The following is a 20,303-nucleotide window of genomic DNA, read 5'->3' as shown; positions in this document are numbered from 1 at the left end:
ATCCAACTCAGCCCGAACAGATTTGGGGCACCATGTAACATTTACTCCTGGTGGGGTTCAACTTAAAAAAAAAAAATTAAAAAAAAACTTAAAAACCTCTTTAATGCCACCCTGATATCCACGTCTTTTTGCCACTTCCTACATCACGACAAAGCTGATCAGGAGAATTACAGCAAAGCCTAAACAGGCGAAAACCTGAATGAGAAAAACAGACACCGAAAGAGAAAAAACGAAAAGAAAAAAAAAAAAAAAAAAAACACAAGATACTGTCCTGCAGAAAATCACCCAAGGCTCACCAATACCATCACATCTGCCAGCCCAATGAAAAAGAAGCAGTGAAGTGGAGACACGGTTTTAAAATGCTAAGCTGGAAGTTACCGAAAAGAGAAGTGTGCTTTCAGTTGAAATGCTTCCCTTTTCAGTTACAAGAGATGTCTTTCAACTCAGACATCAGTCTTCCAAGTACAAGAAATGTCTGAGCTGACAGACTTGTAGCAAAATAAAAGAAAAATTTGGTTTGGAGAACACCCATAGTGAAATGTCAATGATCTCTGGTGTGAAAGATGGCCGTGGTGGAAGGCTTGAGATGTCCAACACTGTGCAAATGTGTGGGCAAACATGTTTGGGTTCAAATAGACTATAAAACTTTATAGTTAGGACCACGTTTCCATAGGAAATCCGCAACATTCTATTTTAAATAACTTTGGCGCCGGTCGACGAATCCTCGCGAATTTTTCAAAATAGGTGGGGCGCTCCGCTCCGCTCCTACCCTGAAAGTCTCGGGGGGATTCGTCAAGCGGGGGCTGAGATAAAAGGGGGGTCCCAAAACGCGTTTTTCCCATGCATTTTTCCATAGGACCTTTAGACAGGGCTACAGCCCGAACGGCTGAACAGAATTACTAGAAATTTGGCAGAGAGGTAGTCCTCAGGTCAAGGAAGTGCCTTTTGTAGGTTTGGTGTAAATCTGTTCAGTAGATTCTGAGAAAATAGCCTTTAAATCAATATATATCTGAGCCAGCTTACGGTGCGCTTACGGTACGCTTACCGTACGCGTACGGTGGCGTGCGCGATTCTGATTGGCTCTTAGATCTTAGTAAACATTCGAATCGGCCGAAACCAGGAAGCGGCGGCCGCCATTTTCTCTCTCGCACTGAGAGTGATATTTAAAATATAAAGCACAAAAACATGTAAAGGGGCTGTTTAGACAGCTCCCACACACATAGCAATGTTGAGGGAGTCCCCAAAGATCCCCCAAGGCCAAAAACGGAATTTTTATTTTTTCGCTAATTTCGCAGATTACGCTTACCGTACGCGTACGGTAAAAAATTATATAAAAAAAAAATTATCCACACTTTCCCCACCCCGTGTGCAATTGGTGCCCGAAGGGCACCAATTGTGCATGGCTTATTTGAGATGAGTTAAACTAAAATATTTTTAAAAAAAAATAAAAAAAAAAAAATTATCCACACTCTCTCCACCCCGTGTGCAAATGGTGCCCGAAGGGCACCATTTGTGCATGGCTTATAACTTTTACGAAAAATTAAAATATTACCTTTCAAAACGAAGTGCATCATATGTCCATGTGCGCACGGTGCGCGAAGCACATTGTGAGTACATGACCCATCTAGCGTAACGTGGGCACGCGGTGCGCGTAGCGCACCGCGTGCCCACCGTGCGTGCACGGCACTAACTGCGTAAAGTGGGCGCGCGGTGCGCAAAGCGCACCGCGTGCTCACTGTGCGCGCACGGTGCGCGAAGCGCGCACGGTGCGCGAAGCGCACCGCGCGCGCACGGAACGAACTGCGTTAAGTGGGCGCGCACGCCACGAATGGCGTAAAGTAACTTAGCATTTAAAAAAACGTACAAATTCACTGAAAAAACCATAGGTTTCACACACGTTATAGTTAGGAATTAGCATTTAAAAAACCTTGCAAATTCACTGAAAAAACCATAGGTTTCACACATGATAGTTAGCGGAAATTTTACTGATAAAAAAACCCAATGAAATTCCCCCGTTATAGTTAGTGCAGGCAACTATAACTCCCGCGACCGCAATCTTCTGCTGATGACATATGTGTCTTTATGAAAAAAAAATATTTGTAATATATGTATAGCTAAAAATGTATGGAAGAAGACATGGGCAAATAAGTGTCTAAATACAGTATTAGCATCAGCAGAAGATTGCGGTCGCGTGAGTTATAGTTGCCTGCACTAACTATAACGGGGGAATTTCATTGGTTTTTTTATCAGTAAAATTTCCGCTAACTATAACATGTGTGAAACCTATGGTTTTTTCAGTGAATATATATATATATATATATATATATATATATATATATATATATATATATATATATATATATATATATATATATATAGTGCAATGTTGCGTTGGAAGCAGCTTGTCAAGTTTTATTACTTACTGGTGGTGTGAAAATCTGTAAAATGTATAGCCATGTTGTAGGCGAGTGTTGGGATGGTTATTCAAGCATGAAAGATGCTTTGGGTGACCAGCTTTTCAGAACCAAAAAACCCGGACAAGCACAGACATGGAAATAGGACGAAATGTTGACATAATTAAAATATACATACATATTATACACACAACACAGTATAAACGGAAGTGTACCATAAGGGGTGAGGGTGGGTCTTGTGACCGTTCAACCGGCGAGACTGGCGCGCGCACAGACTTTTGCAGTGCGTTGCTTTGTATCTATAACTAACTTCCTGACGCTGCTCGGTTAGAACCCTTCAATACGAGTGCACACTCGAACTTTTCGCAAGGGGAAATGCTGTTTTCAATAGCAGCCAATTCTTTATTTTTTTCCCAAACCGACGTCCCAGTTCCGAGTTTACAATGAAATTATTATAAGAGAAACGTGGCGCTGGGAGCCCAATGCAACAGCCAGACCAACACGCACAATGCGGCCCTTGTTCCACGCAGACACTGTAGCGAGGAGGGCGGAAAAGAAGCTGGCAAGCAGCAGTTTTTGTTTTAGGCGGAGGAAAAGAAAGAAATAATGAAGCAAAACACCGACAGTGACGTGCACCCACTCGCTGGTTATGAAGAATGGGGGTGCAGAGGGAGATTAGAGGGCTTGAACTGAAGGGCGAGGGAGAACACACTGACGCAGATGCCGACAGACGGCTCATGTGGTCAAACTGAGAAACCTTTCAGAGTATATTAGTTTCTGGTCTAGCAGCTGGGCTCTTCCAACAAAGAACAACCCAGCCTGCTTAGAACCCGTGATCGGGGCGCCGCCATGTTTGAAGAGAACACCTCCACACAAAACACGCTCGCGGCCAAGCTGAACAAAGCCTATGGGCCTCACGCTGAGGTATTCACACCAAGTTATCGCACTTCCAGTCACAAAAACAAAGCAGTTAAACATCGCTCTTGAGTATGGTATAGGATTACACATAGATGCTCTGCACATCTCTCTCAAAAGTGGATAAACTAAAATGCAAAATTATTTTTAAGAAAAGTAAGGAATGGGTGTTTAAAACAGTAAATTAAAATAATGGGTGGTAGTGAAAGGTGCTGGAATCCCAGAAAATAAATTTCCTGTAACAGGAAGAGGAGCAGCGCTGACAGTGCGCAGTTAAACAGCTTGAATACAATCGAGACATTGCAAGAGTTAGACTCCTAGGACCAATTTATCATAAGAATTTGTTTTATGTTTTTACAACTTCAAAAACAGTTTACAACAACGAATGCGAGAATTAGGTCCCATTTAGGGCTCACATACACCCGAAGGCTACTTGGCGCTATGAACAATAAACCAGGTTCATGCTTGGGACCTTAAAGCACACTGCGGTACGGGTGTAAAGCGCTAAACGCAGCTCCAGAGTCTGTGCTGTTTGATACAGAAATACACAACAGAGGAAAACAGAGCACTCAAGGTGTCTGAGGTCAGGCAAGAGCACACTCATGTTTTTGCCTTTGCATTCTGTGATACTTGCAGTTTACTTTTGCTTTTCACATTCTAAAAGCCAGAACAAGTAGCGCAAAGCACAGCTTACAGAAGTTATTACTCTCGTTACTTCACCCTGCACTAAATAAATAGTCACCCTTATTACATTACCATGCACTGGATAACAGAAGGATATTCCATGGATTAATTAAACTTGAATGAGAAGAAGAAATACTATGATGATGATTTTTAACCTACATTGAACTAAATGAAAATATTTTAATGACATCTAGCAGACAATACCCAACAGACGTCTTGCTTTTTCAGTAATAGTTTTCATTCTTTCCCTTACATGTCAAAGTGAGTGCTTTGACGCACGTTTAAGTTTAAGTCTTTGCTGCAGGAGAGGCCTTCATCTACATAATTGCACATCACTCGGTGTAGTGGCCAAGCGTTTGAGTACCCCACATAGGGGTGCTAATGGTCAATACAAATTCTAAAATACAATACACTATTTTACATGCAAGTAATGTTTTTCGGTTCTACAGCTTCACATTCTCAGATTGCATGCCATCTGCCAAAAAAAAAGCCTCACTAGGTTCACAAAACCTGCATGAAAAATTGATATGAACCCTTCTTCCTATTAAAAGTCCCTCCTCTTATCCTCACTCCTCTGCATGAATTACTCTCCAAGTGCAGCCTACTCCATGTCACATACATTTCTGTCTTACCCTTCATGGATAAGTTACTTACCTGAGCTCTTTCTGGTGGTTACTCAATCTAACCACAGATTCCTCAATTTTTTAAATATCTCCCAGGCACCAGACTGGTTCTGGAAAGGTTTATCATAGCCCCTTCGAGCTGGTGGGAGGCCTTGAGGCTCTGCGTCGATCCCGCTCTGCCCCATAAGGGACACCTGGAGACTCAATTACTCATTTTTTTTTAACACTTAAAATGAGGGCGAGTAATAGACCATCCAAAAAAGAAAATGCAAATACTGCTCACCTATCCTATTGAAGAAATGCATAAAAAGCCAAAGCTGATGACCCATGAAATATATATATCTGGGTCCCACATTCTTTTCCCCTTTTCTAATCCTAAAACAAATTGAAATCAAACTTTTTTCATAGATGCACCAAAGTCATGATTTTTTATAAAGAATTGAAGAAAGGACCTATATGGGATATATCAACATACGCGATATCTAACATCTTAATACATCACAATAATTCACACAAGTTTATAAACTTAACTGAAATAATATCGGAACAAGTAGTACAAACTGGTTGTAGTCGGTCTTCCCGGTCTATGAATATCATTCTAGCCAATCATCGCAGACATCATAAATACAGTCCCGGAAGCCCAGTCAGGTAACATTTAGGACGGGAGAGACCGGACTGCAGGAAACAGGCTGCACCAACAAGAGCTATTCGAACGACCGCTAGTTCACAGCTTAGCACAGCTTCAATTGACGCCGCTTTAACCCGCGGTTTTGGGTAATTTTCCTGACACTATTTTCTTTTTAAGGAGGATAGTCACTTCGTCTCCCAGACGCCCTATAGGGCACATTTAAAGAGAAGGTAAAAACCAATCGAGAGAACGAAATAATTTTCCCAACGCGGGAATTTTGAAATATCTAGAATTTCCCTAAGTCACAATTTAGAATAAATGGTACATGCAATATATTATTACATCTACTGGGTTTTACCTCGACCCTAACCTTTCAATAAGATCTATGTGACAACCATGTACAAGAGAAGTGCGCTGTATAAATCCTGATTTGATGAAACATATATTATTTCAAATGGTATTGAACAGTACGATGATATGTATGACCAACTAAAGGAGTAACAGTAATATGTAAATCATTTTTCCTTCCTTTTACAAGTAGACCAATTAAATATAATTGAGAGCAAATAGCACACAATGATTATGCAACCATGATAAAGGGCACATCACTAGCCAACACGACAACCTACATATATACTGGATTAGAACAAGATAAATTATACAATGTTCTATATTATGTGTTGGGTGCCGGACTTCTCTTTCATTTATAGCTGAGAACAAGGTTTTCTCCTTTGCTGGAATGAATATGACCAGCATATTCATCTGATATAGGGGACAGTGATCCACCTGACATGAGAAACAAGAAAGAAAGAGGGACTATTTCCTCCTTAAAATTGGTCCTGACAAAAGTCATCGACCCAGCAAGGGGGCAGGTGGGCTGAAACATGTAGACCATTGTTTTATAGGATGTGAAAGAAAAATAACATGTCTTACTTTCACATCCACCTTTGTTTGTAACCCTACTGTCCGCTTTATTAAATCAATTCCACGATAAGAGGTCATTTTAAATCACTATTTTTACGAGTAGATCCCAGTTAACACCTAGGGATCACCTCCTGGTGGAGGCAAAAATAGACCCAATGATGCTATTAACCAGGACTACACCAATGGCACTATACCTACCAATGACGGAAAATGGCTGTTGAGGGTCCTACAGATTTTTTTATCAAGATCCTTCTAGGCCCAACTCTACTTTTGATTTGTTTGCAAATTCAAAGGTTCAATAGGCGAACGGTAGCAGGAGTAGCCGCACAATGCATTTATGGGACTAGGTTTGGGTCTGGAGGCACAGGGGCCCTCAGAAAGTACAGAACCCACAGTAAACAGCCTTGACGCCCCTCACTGTCCGCAGCCCTGCTGTGGACAAGGTAATTAGGCAGAAACTCTAGAGAGCAGCAACCGTGTCCAGCATGACGTGTTGTACTTGGAACCATACTGTGCATGGGGTCTTGGAGACTGGACTATACCACCAGGATTTCAGAGTGTGGGGTAGAGCAGGACACTTGTTGGCAACACACTATGCATTTTTCAATATTTCATTCTACAGTTACATTTTGATGCACATGAAGGTAGTGAATTGCCCTGAATAATGTTTTGTTTAGTAGATAAAGGCTGAAAGCAGGATTGAAATCCAGCGGCCTACTCTTTGCCCGGATGCAAAAGAGGGGACGGCATTATTTTCACCATTTTTGTTGCTTGTGTAATTCAGGATTAAGCCAACATATTTTGCTGCAGCAGATTACAGGATGCATGTTGAACCAAGGCAAACTTGAAGGTGAAAAAAATATTAATAATAATGAAGTAACATGGTTGTTCATTGTTTGCATGTTCATAAAGCAGCAGGGAAAAAAAACCAAAAAGAAAAACCCAGTGCAGTTCAGGAAAAAATATTAGAAGAAAGGTTTGTGTTTGAGAAAGATGTCTACAATGTCCTCAGAGAATTGTCCCAACATGCACCGATGCAAATTCCGCCAACATGGTACAAATTTACGTTTTTTTGCACCAGTGCACAGAGTTATGTAATCTGGTCCGAGCTGCCGTGTTTGTTCGGTCATCTAACCCAGGCTGCCACGTGTGTTCAGTAATCTGCTACATTTATTCTGTAATCTGCCTGGGCAGCCTCGCCTGCTTTGAATCTGCCCCGGACTGCCCAGTCCGCCCTTAGACCCAATTGTGAAGCCTGTCCGAATGAAGAGCAAGTAATATCTGCCCTGGGCCTGCACCGTTTGGTTTAATAAAAAGGGATGTTTGTGGTTGTTGTAGCTCAAGTTTAGGCATTCAAATTCTGCTTTCTGGTCTCTTCGTTTTTAGGTTTCACCTGCGCTGGGTTTCGCCTGCACAGCACTTGCAAAATCTAATCTTTTTAATATAAACTTAAAAAGGGACTTGCATCCCACCTCCTCTTTCCTTGCTTCATTGGTCCCTGTGCGTGCCACTTACCTTTACTCCATTTCTATTGGCTGTAGCATATTGTTCTGCATTTACCAATGATTTTTCCTCCCTGCTTCCCGCCGCCGAAATATTGTTAACATCTGCTTTGGTGGAACTATTTTTAAAAAAATAAAGTTTGCCTTTTACTATTGCAACATATTTATATACAAATGTATCACCCTGAAAGATTAAGTGATTTTCAAAGCATTACAGGATGTTGCATAGCGCCTTCGAGACTCAATCTGGGATCCCCAGCTCTCGAGTCAGCAGCTCTGGCTGCTGTGCAACATCCTCTCCACTCCCATGTTATAGGTCAGGGAGCTCTTTCCTTCTCCCAGACTATGATTGATAAAAATAGCTCTTTATTCATTACATAGGCGAAACGGATGCATTACCAATGCTTGTTTCATTATGCTACTACAAATACCCCTTTGCTGCATTCCTGGCCCACTCCTTGGCTTTTAAGGAGCTCTTCAGCATATTGCCCACACTGCAGTAAATCACGCCCCGATTAAAAAAAGGCAGTGAAAATTCAAGGAGTGTATGTTCTCTCCTGTTTACTGGAAACTAGTCAGCAAGTAAGTCCGGTTTCACTCCTACTAAAAGAGCCCAACTAAACAAACCCAAAGTAACAGCTGCAAGGCTCCGAGCAAAAAATCCCACTCAAACACAAAACAGTCAGAAACTGCAAGAATAAATGGTGGCCAAACTTCACACCAGGTGACTTATTTACTACTCAAATCGACACAGATGTGAAGAAAAACCAGACTAATGGAACTAAGGTGTCGTAGAAAGGCAAATACAAGCTAAAAGCTATAGTAAACAAGATCTTCACAAGGCTTCCCAGTGCACTCACCAGCTGGAATTCACTTCTCCTGTTGAAGGCTTCCTTGATCCCCGAATCCCTCCAAAGGGCACGGAGTGCAGGCACGTACAGCTGAAAAGTGGAGGGCTCGACAGGCATGCCCACCTTGTTCTCAAAAGCCATCAAAAACATGCCATGCTTCTCATTCTCGGTGTACTGCCATGGGATCCCCAGTTTATCCCGTGCATCCACCAGGACCCTGGTACCCTATGTGTAAAGAAAACAGAGGGTTAATGAGGACACATGAGCAAGAGGCATACAACACAACATTATGATCATTGCATTTTGATCATAGTAGCCAACAAGGGAGAAAGTACCTGTGTCGACCCAACTACAAGGGATGCATTCAATGGAGTAGTCCAACAGTAGGAAAAATAATAAAGTCAATTACGGTTCATAAACTTAAATTACCTAGAAAGGTAGGATTTTCGACTCTTGATGCCTACCCAAGCTACTGTTTACTTAGGACGAGATTCACAAAATGTTTTGAGCATTCAGGTTGAATTTAGTTGCACAAAAGTAGCTTGGATAGGCCCCATCATGATATTTAGGAAAATGTGTGCATTTTGACAACCGGATAATTGTAGAACTATTGAGAATCTAAGGTTGGGGCATATCCACAGTTGCAAGTATAGGCATTTGGGAAGTTGATTAATATTTACAAAGTTATTCAGTGGTTTTGAGCTCTTAACATTAGTGCCACTAAACTACTCAGTGTGGAAATGGTGTAAAAAAAAAAAGTTACATTCCAGCATACAAAGGATTTCTGGCCTGCAAAAACAATCTATAGGTCTTGTTTCAAACTGTGCCCTGCAAGTAACCCAGAAGACTCAGTAATATGATTGTCATAGTTTTATATGTGTCGGCCGAGGAATGTTGGTGGATCCTAAAAAAGTACTCACAAAAATCATATTCAATCCAACGATTCGTAAAATTGGTGCATTTTTTTTACGAAGGGCACAAAAGATAAAGAATGCACCAAGCAAATATTGCAAGAGTACGTGCGATGGTCCTAGAAAATTTACTTTATTCTAACAAGAATATACCTCTGTAACAGCACAGTGACATAGCGAGAAAAAAACGTAGAAAAGGCCAGTGCACAGTAGAAAATACTCGCCGTGTGTGTGATAAACGTACAGTTCAGTTTCTTCTGTCGCACTTATTCATGTTAGAATTTTTCTATCGAGTAAGCGAGGTCTGTAAACTCAGAGACTAAGTGAATAGAACTAAGCACAGTAAGATGCATAGAATGCAAAATAAAACGAACTGAAAAGGCCCAAATGTTTTGATTTCGTTCAGTGCATGTGCACAGTGGCAAGCAACCTAAGGGAGGTCATGTGCACAAATGGACCAGGACACAAATTTTCACAAAGCCCAAGGGATGCTCCGAGCCAAATGCACACAGACCGTCAGTCATACAGACCACTGTGCAGCAGAAAACAGAGGCTGATGTGCAGGAGGTGGGCACTTGGTGAGCACTGACTGACATGCATCAGGGAAGCACCTGGAGAACCATGGTGGAATGTCCCAGGACAGCACCGGGAGAGAGGGCCACATATGGGAGCAGCGAACAACGCGCAACTCAAGGGGAGCATTGGATGACAGGCGCCTCAAGGGGAGCCCCCGTTTGGGAACCTCAGAGGTAGCACTGGAAGAGACACCTTAGGGGAGCACTGGCACCTCAGTGGAGCAGTGGGTGGGGTGGTACCTCAGCGGAGCACTGTGTGATGTACACATCAGGGTACCTGCACAACGGGCAATGTGCATTTTGCAGGAGCAGGCTGCTGTCCATAAAGGGCACAAGGAGCTTTACAATGGGTCATTGGTTTATGTGCAATAGGGGACAGATGCCAATGCCCCACATGTCAAATGTCCTCTGAACACGCATGCCGTTGATGACATTAAAATTTGCTACATGTAAATTGTACTGCCAATACAAATAAAACCGAAAGGCAAGGAAAAGAATCTTTCAGGGTCCATATTATAAATATATATATATATATAATCTATGGAAAATAGGTCCTAACTATATCTACCTACTGGCGACTGCCAGTAGGTACACACAAAAACACACACAAAATTAGGAGTATGCCTTTGTCAACCAACCTGACTTCTAAGAGAATGAGGGACCCTGAAAGGATAAAGTTTTGGCAAAGTTGAGAGGCTCTTTCAAACAGCCAAGCTTTGGGGGCAGGCGAGCTACCCTGAAAAGTAAACGAGGCAAAAATCAAGACAAGTAGAAACTGCGTGCAAGGTAATATTCACTGGCTGGTGAAGAAGTGTCTTGGTAGCTTCATTTAATTAAGATTTATGGACTCAGTGGCTTGTCCATTTGCCACCTCACCGCACTGCCATTGTTACAACAATGGCATGCAATCTTTTGGGGTGAAAGGCAAGTAACTTCCCGGTGCAGCAATATAGTCTGTAGTATTTCATGATCAGAGCATTGCCTTTTGGGGTGAGGGGATGGGAGTGGAATGTGGAAGAGAGGGCAAAAAAGGTATTACCAGTCAGCTTCATGAATTCCAAGCAAAATAAGGCACAGTAACTTCAAATGTGTTTTGCTTAGTCAATCATGGAATCTACCAAAGATTTTCAAACACAGAAGAGAAGTAGCCGTGGGTCTTGTAGACGGCAGTACTGTTTTTTAGGGAACCGCACTTGGCAGGTCATCATCTATGGGCTTGATCTACTAGGAATCTCAAAACAAGTCTCGGCGAGAAAAATACTGGCTAAGAAGCCAAATTGGACTAAGGTATTGCATATGACATGGAGTCTCCTACAAAGTATGGCTCAACAAATATCGATCAGTTTTGTATAGAGCTGGGCTTCAGGGTACGGGGGTGGGGAACAAATAAGAAAATTCAGATATCATCCGGTGAACACAATTGGAGAGCTATCTACTGCAAGAACAGTGATCAATCATTTCGTTCAATCATCTAAGTCACCCACAACTGTAGTCATTTTAATAATATTGTCCACCGGATTAAAGGAAAAAGATTGTGTGTAGATGTATCAAAGCATCTCAGCTACAATTACTTAGTAATGTCATACTCTTACTAGAACACCACTTGTGCACAAGATAGACATCTGTCCGATAAGGGTACTTGCCCTATTTAGGGTTTTTGGAGCAAAGATGTTGACCAGCTTTGAGGCCAACCAATCTTGGTGCCAGATGTGGAGGGGATTATAGAGTGTTGGTCTTATACTTGACAGCAGCAGGCAGCTTACGCATTTTATTTTGCATGCGGTGAGTGGCAATGAAATAGATTGTCCTCATCCGCCTCTCAAATAAACACACCTGGACTTTAGTTTTTGGTTTTGACTACACGGCCATCACAGACATACTGCTTATAATATACAACGTTTGGGCTTTGGTCCGCTTCTTTCATTCATTGGCTTTCATCAAACAGCCTCTTACCATTTGGCTTGCACTTTTGTCAATCAGGTCTTGGTTCACAGCCCATTGGAGTTTATCTCCAACCTAATTCTACCGGTTTCTCTGGAGTATCCTTTAGCATTCTGTTAAGAGCGTGTATTGGACTTTAACCCCTTGGGTGCCAGGCCTTTTCCCCCTCCTGTGCCTGGCGGTTCCTTAGCAGGTGGGTTTCATGACGAGATAGTCTAGTCATGGGCACAGCACAACTGTGCTCCATGACGAGACTATCTCGTCTTGGGCACAGAAGAGGTTAAAACTATGTACGCTCCAGTCGGCTCTGTTTCTTGATCTAATGGGCTTACACTGCGAGCATCAGGAAATTAGATACTGAATGACACCTTTATCATAAGATAATGAAGTGTTTTAGCTCAATTTAAGGGCCGGGAAGGGGGGAGGATTTCCTTTAGAATTTTTTTTTTCTTTTCGATCACACGACACAACATATCCTTTCCATATTGTTTAACATACCACAACGGCCCATTTCTAGGCGCTGTAAGAGTAAACAAATATTTCTTTAACATGGATTTAAGCATGTCCATAAGTTATTATCTATCAGTTCTCATTAAGATATGTCAATTTTATCTTGCTACTACTATCTTGGCATAATACAATTTAAGATGTAGTGCGATTTATATTGTTCTTGAACACTTCTAATAAAAATAGTCAAAAAAGTACATTTTATTAATGTCTCACCTATATCACAGGAGCGGACAATACTGTCCTCCAGGAAACAGTCAGAACACCGCGGTCTTAATCACGCGTGTTCCAACTATGGAAACTAAACCACGCTTGCCTTAACCACGCATATGCGCTGTCTAGCTGCTGGGGACGGAAGCAGAAGACCTCGCCAGAAAGAGATCCGTGGTGAGGTAAGTGGGGCTGGGCTATAGCTTTCTGGGCTAGGGGGTTGGTCAGGCTAATTTCCTGGGTTGGGAGGGTAAGTCGGGGTAGTGCTCTGGGCTGGGAGGATTCAGGTGTAGTTTTCTGGGCTGGGTAAGGGGTAGTTTTCTGGGCTGAGGGGGATCGGGGGTAGTTTTCTGTGTAGGGTCGGAAGGGGTTTTCAGGGTGGGGCTGAGGTAGGGTAATTTTTTTAATTAGGGTTTTAGGCCAAAGGGCAGTGGAAGGGGTTGGGGTAGTTTTAGGGACGGTGGGGTAGGGGGTGGGTCGAGGTAGTGCTTAAGGGTTAGGGACAGCATGGGTGTTGGGGGGGGGGGGGGGTCAGGGTATTTGGAACTCAGGGGAGTGGGGTTTGTAGCTTAGGGCAGGCGGGGGGGGGTCGCAACCATAGCCATGCATACCCCTTTACCATTCATGCCTTAACGCAATTTCGTGATAGAGGTTGTGTGGAAGAGGCACACATGGTTTATCCAGTCGGGCCTCTATCATACAGCCCTGTCCTCCACAACTCTCCCTGGAGATCTACTAGTCGTCCTTTATAGGAAAAACTAGAATTACACCTAGAAAAATTGAAACCTCCTTGAAATTCCCTCATGTCCTTCTGCACTATACTCTGAACTCCATAGACTATGTAAACTCGCACACAAGATCTATCATCCTCATGTGCATCCATTGCTCTTCAACACTTGTAAAAACACTACCCAATAAATTGTCTTTGCTCTTATAATGCCTCGACTTTCTCCATCACTACCTTTCTACTTAACTATGACCCTGACTGTCATCCAGCTCTTAGACACTGATCATCTAAGAATGATGAACTGGATGTTTTTATAAAAACCCGAGTATTCTTCTACCCCTTCTTTCTATCCTTTTTCTTCTATAAGGTACTGTTACTTAAAAACTGTGTGTATTTAATAACTGTACTTTATTAAGAATCTTACCAGTAATATCAATAAGTATACTTCTCCATTACAATGCCTTCACATTTCATATAATCATGGCTGTAATGTTACTCATTCAGTTATAATTTCTGTATGATCTTTCTAAAATCAATATAACACTTGAAATATTAATTTTTACTGAGTTTGGAAACAGAGTAAGTAACAGGCTAGCACAGTTAAATAAGGTGGTTACTGATGTTCCTAGGCTTTAAGGAACGCATTATTTGAATGTGTGCTTTTTAGGTCTCGCCTGAGCCAGTGCCTGCGTGGCTCTGGCGAGACATTTAGTAGCTGCTTCAAAAGTGCTACCTTGCCGGCCACCAGCTTGCTGTTACGCGCACAAGCACGCACGACGTGCACAGCACTTTTTCCCGGCGCGTGCACCACTCACGTCACCATTCAAGTTTTTAAAAATTTCATTTTGCGAGCACAGAGCACATCATCGCGATCACTTTCGCTTTCACCGTGATCGCGATGACTTTCGCGGCCGCGCAGCGTTACTTTTGCAGCCGCGCGGCCAATGCTTGTGTGTTCGTTGGGGTAAACTGCATTATTTTCTGGTCCCCAGCTCTCTGCTTGTTTCGTCTTTCTCTTACTACCTTTTCTACTTTTCATCTTTCACCTCCTAGTCTTCCTCCTAGCCCCTCACTGAGCCCGTCACCCCTCCTGGCTCTTTGCTTCCCAGATTTCACCCCCCTAAGTTCCCATTGACTAAGTTCCTTCCTCAGACACACAAACGACGGGAGGTATTGACACAATATTCATTTAACTTAGCAGTTCTGAATTGTGCAGAAAACATGTCCTCATCCTGGTTTCTCTGGTCCACTCAGGAACACGGTGAGCATTCATTTATGCTTGTTATGAATACCTATACATATATTTTGACGAGAAAGATTTTGCCATTGCTCTAGCATTACGTAACAAAATAGACATTTTACATGTAAAACATTTAAAAACGACTTTGCTCTTACTTTGGGATTTGAATGCAGTTAGCGACATTACTCTAATTTGAGTGTAAAACAACTGATTAAAAAAAACGCAGCTAGAGAAAAGTGTAAATCGAATCAGTTAGATCGTTCCTGGAACATTTTTAGTTTACATAACAGATACGATCCCAAAGCTAGTATAGTTCAAGGTACACTTGCATTGGTGTTTCATAACTTGCATGCAAGATTTGAAATTGTGAAGGGGTGGGAGTTTCAAGCGATTAAGTGGTGTAACAATGGAAATGGGTGTGTCAGTAGAGGCGTGGTCAAGAACACACATTCAACATTTTGTGGACATCGACAAAGAAGTATAATTTAGGAGCATTTAAAACATTCTTTGCACTGGTTACACTTACAGGGAAAGCCTAAATGAGCGTCTGGAATGCAATTAGAATTGGGGGCCAAAATCCACCAATTAATAAAATAAAATGTGTCAGAAGGTGTGGCATGCATTAGAAAGGTTTACGGTTACAGAGAACAGTAAAAATAAAATTAAACTGGTCATTTACTAATATTTGGTATATAATCTTCCGTAATTCATAATTTAGACAAAGGGTCACAGAAATAGGTCCAAGACATGTTTGTATGAATTATGAATTCCAGGGGTATTTAAACAGTGTTCATGTTGTGCCTGTGGACACCAATGAAAGTGGTTGAAACATTCACTTACTAGGAGTATGTTATATTTCTTTTCGGAATTCCTAGGGAATTTGGGTTCTTACTGCTTAAAATTCATATCATCTCTTTAGTTTTTAAAGCTTGTGGTTTTTTGCTTTTTTCTTAAAAACCTCCTACGTTGCCACCTAATTTGCTATCTGTTCATTTCGTATTCACCATTCTGGCTTTCCCTACTTTTGCCTTCAATCATCCATTCACCTCCAAGCATCATGGACTCTGCTCTTCTCCAGGTCTCAGTATTCTACTCCATGAATCCTCCTCACACCAACCAGCCCGCTGTGCTCTCTCTCCTATCCATTTATATCACTCTGATAGCAAACATAACCCCAAGGGGAAGTAGCCACCGCACAGGAGGAGGTACTCATTTCCATACTGAACAGTTTTAAAGAGCCAAGTACGAGATCACGGACCCATTTGTTTGTATAATATCCATGTGAAGTAATAAAAAAACAGGAATAAACTGATGTTCTTGCAATAAACTATTTCGAATAGGTAACCAAACCTATTAGGAGATGCACATTGCTGCCCAAAGTGAGGTGTTCCTAAATCCATTCCTTTATTGCACTAGCTAAAGGACCCACAAGCATAACACGATTCATATTTATATCATAACACAACAAAATGAAGGTAAGTAAAAGCCAGATTCAGCATCTCCAGGAAAAGAGGTATATTTACAAAGGGAATGCTTAATACAACTACAAATCATTCTCATATGTTGTCAAGAAGCAAACCTGCATAAAGTGAAAATGAAGAGGCTCAAAAAACACACCAACTGTTAATCACAGAAAGCCAGTCATGGCACCACCAGGTATCAACATCAGACACAGAAAGCAATCGCTTGTGCTTCAAAACCTCTGGAAATAAACATCGATAGCAGCGCCTAGAGTTATTTATTGCCATTTAAACAAGCATTGGCATAGCCAATAGGTCTCGCTTTTGGGACCTTATAAGTATTTAGTTCTGCATCACAATATCCTTGGTGCAACAACATTAACTGTTGCATGGTTAAACACTTATAAGGCCCTAAATGCGAGACCTATTGGCTATGATCACTGGTGTTGGATGCAGGGACAGAATAAGGGGAAGTGAATAAACCTCAATTCTTGGTTTGACTACAAACCCAACGCACAGCTTTTTGGGATTAAACAAAAAAATCACTCCAAGTACTCAGTCTTAATCTAGAGGGTGAACGATGCGGCCATCCTTTCTCAAAACTCAGTGTGAGGGACAGTACTAGGAGCACACCCATAGATAATCCCCCCCGGTACAACGCCGCCACCCGCAAGCAAGAGACAAATGAAACTAGGAGAATGCCAGATGGCAGACAGCCTCAACGAGTAGGACAAAATATGCTATGTTACCTCTCCGTCAGCCGTTTGTTGCCCCACATGTTAATGGCGCCTCGCGTAAGACAAGAATCAAGACTGCTGTATTTGTGTGAACGAGTCAAAACAAGTCGACAAAAGGGGAGGTGCAAGCCCGGGTGTTGTGTGCGTGCGCTGAAAGTAAAAAACAATGGAGTGTATTAAGGGAGTGGTGCGTGCGCGACCGCGAAAGTGATCGCGATCAAGCGCGCGGCAAGCGATGCGCTTAATGAACATGAGGAATGCCATATGGTGCCTCTGCTCATAAGCGCGCCCGCGCACATGCACTACAAGCTGTAGCCGGCGGTGGCATTTTTTTTAAGCCCTTACTTAAAGTCTCGCCAGTCCAGCGCAAGGTTTTGGTCAGGCGAGACCTAAAAATAAAAGCAAGTTAAATTAATCGGAGGGGAATGCTCTATTGTACATTATGAAACCTCTATTAGTTAATGCAGTGCAGATGTCTGTGTCTTCTGGTTGGTGCAGTGGAGAATACCGATGTGTATATTTAGTGCTACAAGGTTCCAGTCTGACAAAGCACTGACTATGCAAGAAATTATTTTAAACTTTCATTACACAGTTAAAGATGGGCTGCTATACACTGCACAAAAAGGTTCGAGATAAAAATGGTCTTCCAAAATATAGATGTTAGTACTACCCCAACTGTAGGAAGTGCAATTCTTTTCATATAGTTGTTCTTTAAAAGCAAACGTTTAACAGTTCAGCTCGTAACTCCCTTGCAATACCACTCAAAAAGAATATATTTGTTTTAACAGGACGCTTCGTGTGATTCCATTCATAAAAGCCAATATTGGGTTCCAAGCACCCTTACAAATGCAGATTAACGAGTTGTGCGCATTTGCATTTCTTTCAGGCAAGCAGGCTCCCTGGAAAGAAGGCTTGTATAGCTATCTGCCCCTTCCTCGGATTCACAGTACAGGAGACTCCCTGCCTTCCACTTCATCAGAAGCATTTCAAATCTCAGAATTTACCGTCCCGGGACGGTTGTCATTTCATTTAAAAACCAGCATTGGCATAGCCAATAGGTCTCGCTTTTGGGACCTTCTAAGTATTTAGTTATGCAGCACAATATCCTTGGTGCAACCACATCAACTGTAATATGGCTAAACACTTAAGGTCCCAAAGGCGAGACCTATTGGCTATGTCAATGCTTGGTGTGGGGGTGGGGTTGTGCGTGTGGTTGGGCGGGGGCGTGTGGTTGGGCGGGGGCGTGTGGTTGGGCGGGGGCGTGTGGTTGGGCGGGGGCGTGTGGTTGGGCGGGGGCGTGTGGTTGGGCGGGGGCGTGTGGTTGGGCAGGTGGTTGTGTGTGGGGTTGTGGGGGGTGGGGTTGTGGGTGTGTGGCTGTGGGGGGCTGTGGGTGCAGTTGTGGGTGGGTGGGTGCAGTTGTGGGTGTGTGTGGGTGTGTGTGGGTGGGTGTGGGGGCGTGTGTGGGGTTGGGGGCGTGTGTGGGGTTGTGGGCGTGTGTTGGTGGTTGTGTGTGGTTGGGTGGTTGTGTGTGGTTGGGTGGTTGTGTGTGGTTGGGTGGGTGTGTGGTTGGGTGGGTGTGTGGTTGGGTGTGTGTGGTTGGGTGTGTGGTTGGGTGGGTGGGTGTGTGGGTGTGTGGGTGGGTGTGTGGGTGTGTGGGTGTGTGTGGTTGGGTGGGTGTGTGTGGTTGGGTGGGTGTGTGTGGTTGGGTGGGTGTGTGTGGTTGGGTGGGTGGGTGTGGTTGGGTGGGTGTGTGTGGGTGTGTGTGGTTGGGTGGGTGTGGGTGTGTGTGGTTGGGTGGGTGTGTGTGGGTGTGTGTGTGGGTTTGTGTGGTTGGGTGGGTGGGTGTGGTTGGGTGGGTGGGTGTGGGGGCGGTGCGTGGGGTTGTGGGCGTGCGTGGGGTTGTGGGCGTGCGTGGGGTTGTGGGCGTGTGTGGGGTTGTGGGCGTGTGTGGGGTTGTGGGCGTGTGTGGGGTTGTGGGCGTGTGTGGGGTTGTGGGCGTGTGTGGGGTTGTGGGCGTGTGTGGGGTTGTGGGCGTGTGTTGGGTTGTTTTTTTGACTTTTTACCAATAGACTCTAGAAAAACTGTCGCAGTGGCCCTAGTTCTTGCTCGCTTGGACTACTGCAACGGTCTTCTGGCTGGCGCCAAGAAAGCTACACTTAAAAAACTCCAAAGTGTACTTCACTCTGCAGCCAGATTAGTCCTGAAGTTACCCAGAAAATCTTCAATATCCGCTGCTTTAAAATCTTTACATTGGCTCCCACTGCACAAAAGAATATTTTTCAAGACTCTTATGGTAGCATTTCGGGCATTTAATCACTCCGGCCCAAAATATCTTATCAAGCGTTTCCCTCACTACAACCCTAGCAGATCCCTGCGTTCCTCTAAGGACAATCTAATCCTTCCTACTAGGTTCTCTTTGAAAACCAAAGGTGGCAAAACCTTAAATCATCTTGCCACTAAAGCTTGGAACAGCATGCCCAAATTCCTGAGGTCCTTAACCCAAGAAAAACACTTCAGGAAAGCACTAAAAACTTGGATTTTTAATCTTCCCGACGACTACACCATGACAGCCATCTAACTTTTCTACCTTTAGGAAGTTACCTGATCTTCTACCTGGAAATCAGCGCTAAGATGCTCCTTCCGGAGTGACCGTTGCGCTCTACAAATACCCCCACAAATTACAAATTACAAATGGGTGTGTGTGGGGTTGTGGGTGTGTGGGGGTTGTGGGCAGGTGTGTGTGTGGTGTGTGGGTGGGTGCGGTTGTGGGTGGGTGGGGGTGTGGGTGGGCGTGGGTGGGGTTGTGGTTGTGTGGGTGGTTGGTTGTGTGTGGGTGGGTGTGGGTGTGTGGTTGTGTGGTGTGGGGGTGTGGTTGTGTGAGACAGTAATACTAAAAGCATCTCAAAATAAGGGAACACAAACATTGAGTTTGTGGAAAGAGAAAGCACGTTGTGAGTCAAACTGGCGCAGCAAAGCATTAACACAACAACAAAACAAACAAGATCACTTAGCGAAGACAGTGCTAATAATGGATACACAGCCCATCATCTTAAGAGTTCAATTGCAGCCAATGTGCACTCAAACCTGCCCCCTCCTTGTGAGTTGCACCCCATATTTCATGAGTTGTAACTGCTGCACCCACCATAGCGCTTTGAGATCTAAAGCGCTACATAGGTCTAATCGATTAACCAGTCGCCAACATGCTGTACTTTTAAAGAGAATGTGCCAAAAGTTTCCAGCTTCCTCGTCATGTCCTCATGAAAGCGCCAACGAAAGGAATCCCTAAATGGTGCAACGGACATGAAGCAGCCGCTGCGATCAGAAATAAACACTGTGAACATTGTCCAGTTTCACAGTAACGTTTCCTTAATGTTCTTTAAGTCACAAAACAGTAATACTAAAAGCATCTCAAAATAAAAGGAACACAAACAGTTTGTGGAAAGGGAAAGCACAT

The 20,303-nt window shown here is 43.3% G+C and overlaps 1 protein-coding gene across 1 annotated transcript in view; it reads right to left on the bottom strand.

The window, feature by feature from the left end:
• Positions 1 to 20,303, bottom strand: part of GNA12 (G protein subunit alpha 12) — a 216,652-nt gene that overhangs the window by 71,314 nt on the left and 125,035 nt on the right. The window contains exon 2 of the mRNA XM_085629206.1: positions 8,551 to 8,766. Coding sequence (XP_085485332.1) covers positions 8,551 to 8,766 — 216 coding nt within the window. The remainder of the gene's footprint in view (positions 1 to 8,550; positions 8,767 to 20,303) is intronic.

Source organism: Triturus cristatus, chromosome 10 (assembly GCF_964204655.1).
Source record: "Triturus cristatus chromosome 10, aTriCri1.1, whole genome shotgun sequence".
NCBI classification, from domain to species: Eukaryota; Metazoa; Chordata; class Amphibia; order Caudata; family Salamandridae; genus Triturus; species Triturus cristatus.
This window is presented reverse-complemented; position numbering and strand designations above follow the sequence as displayed.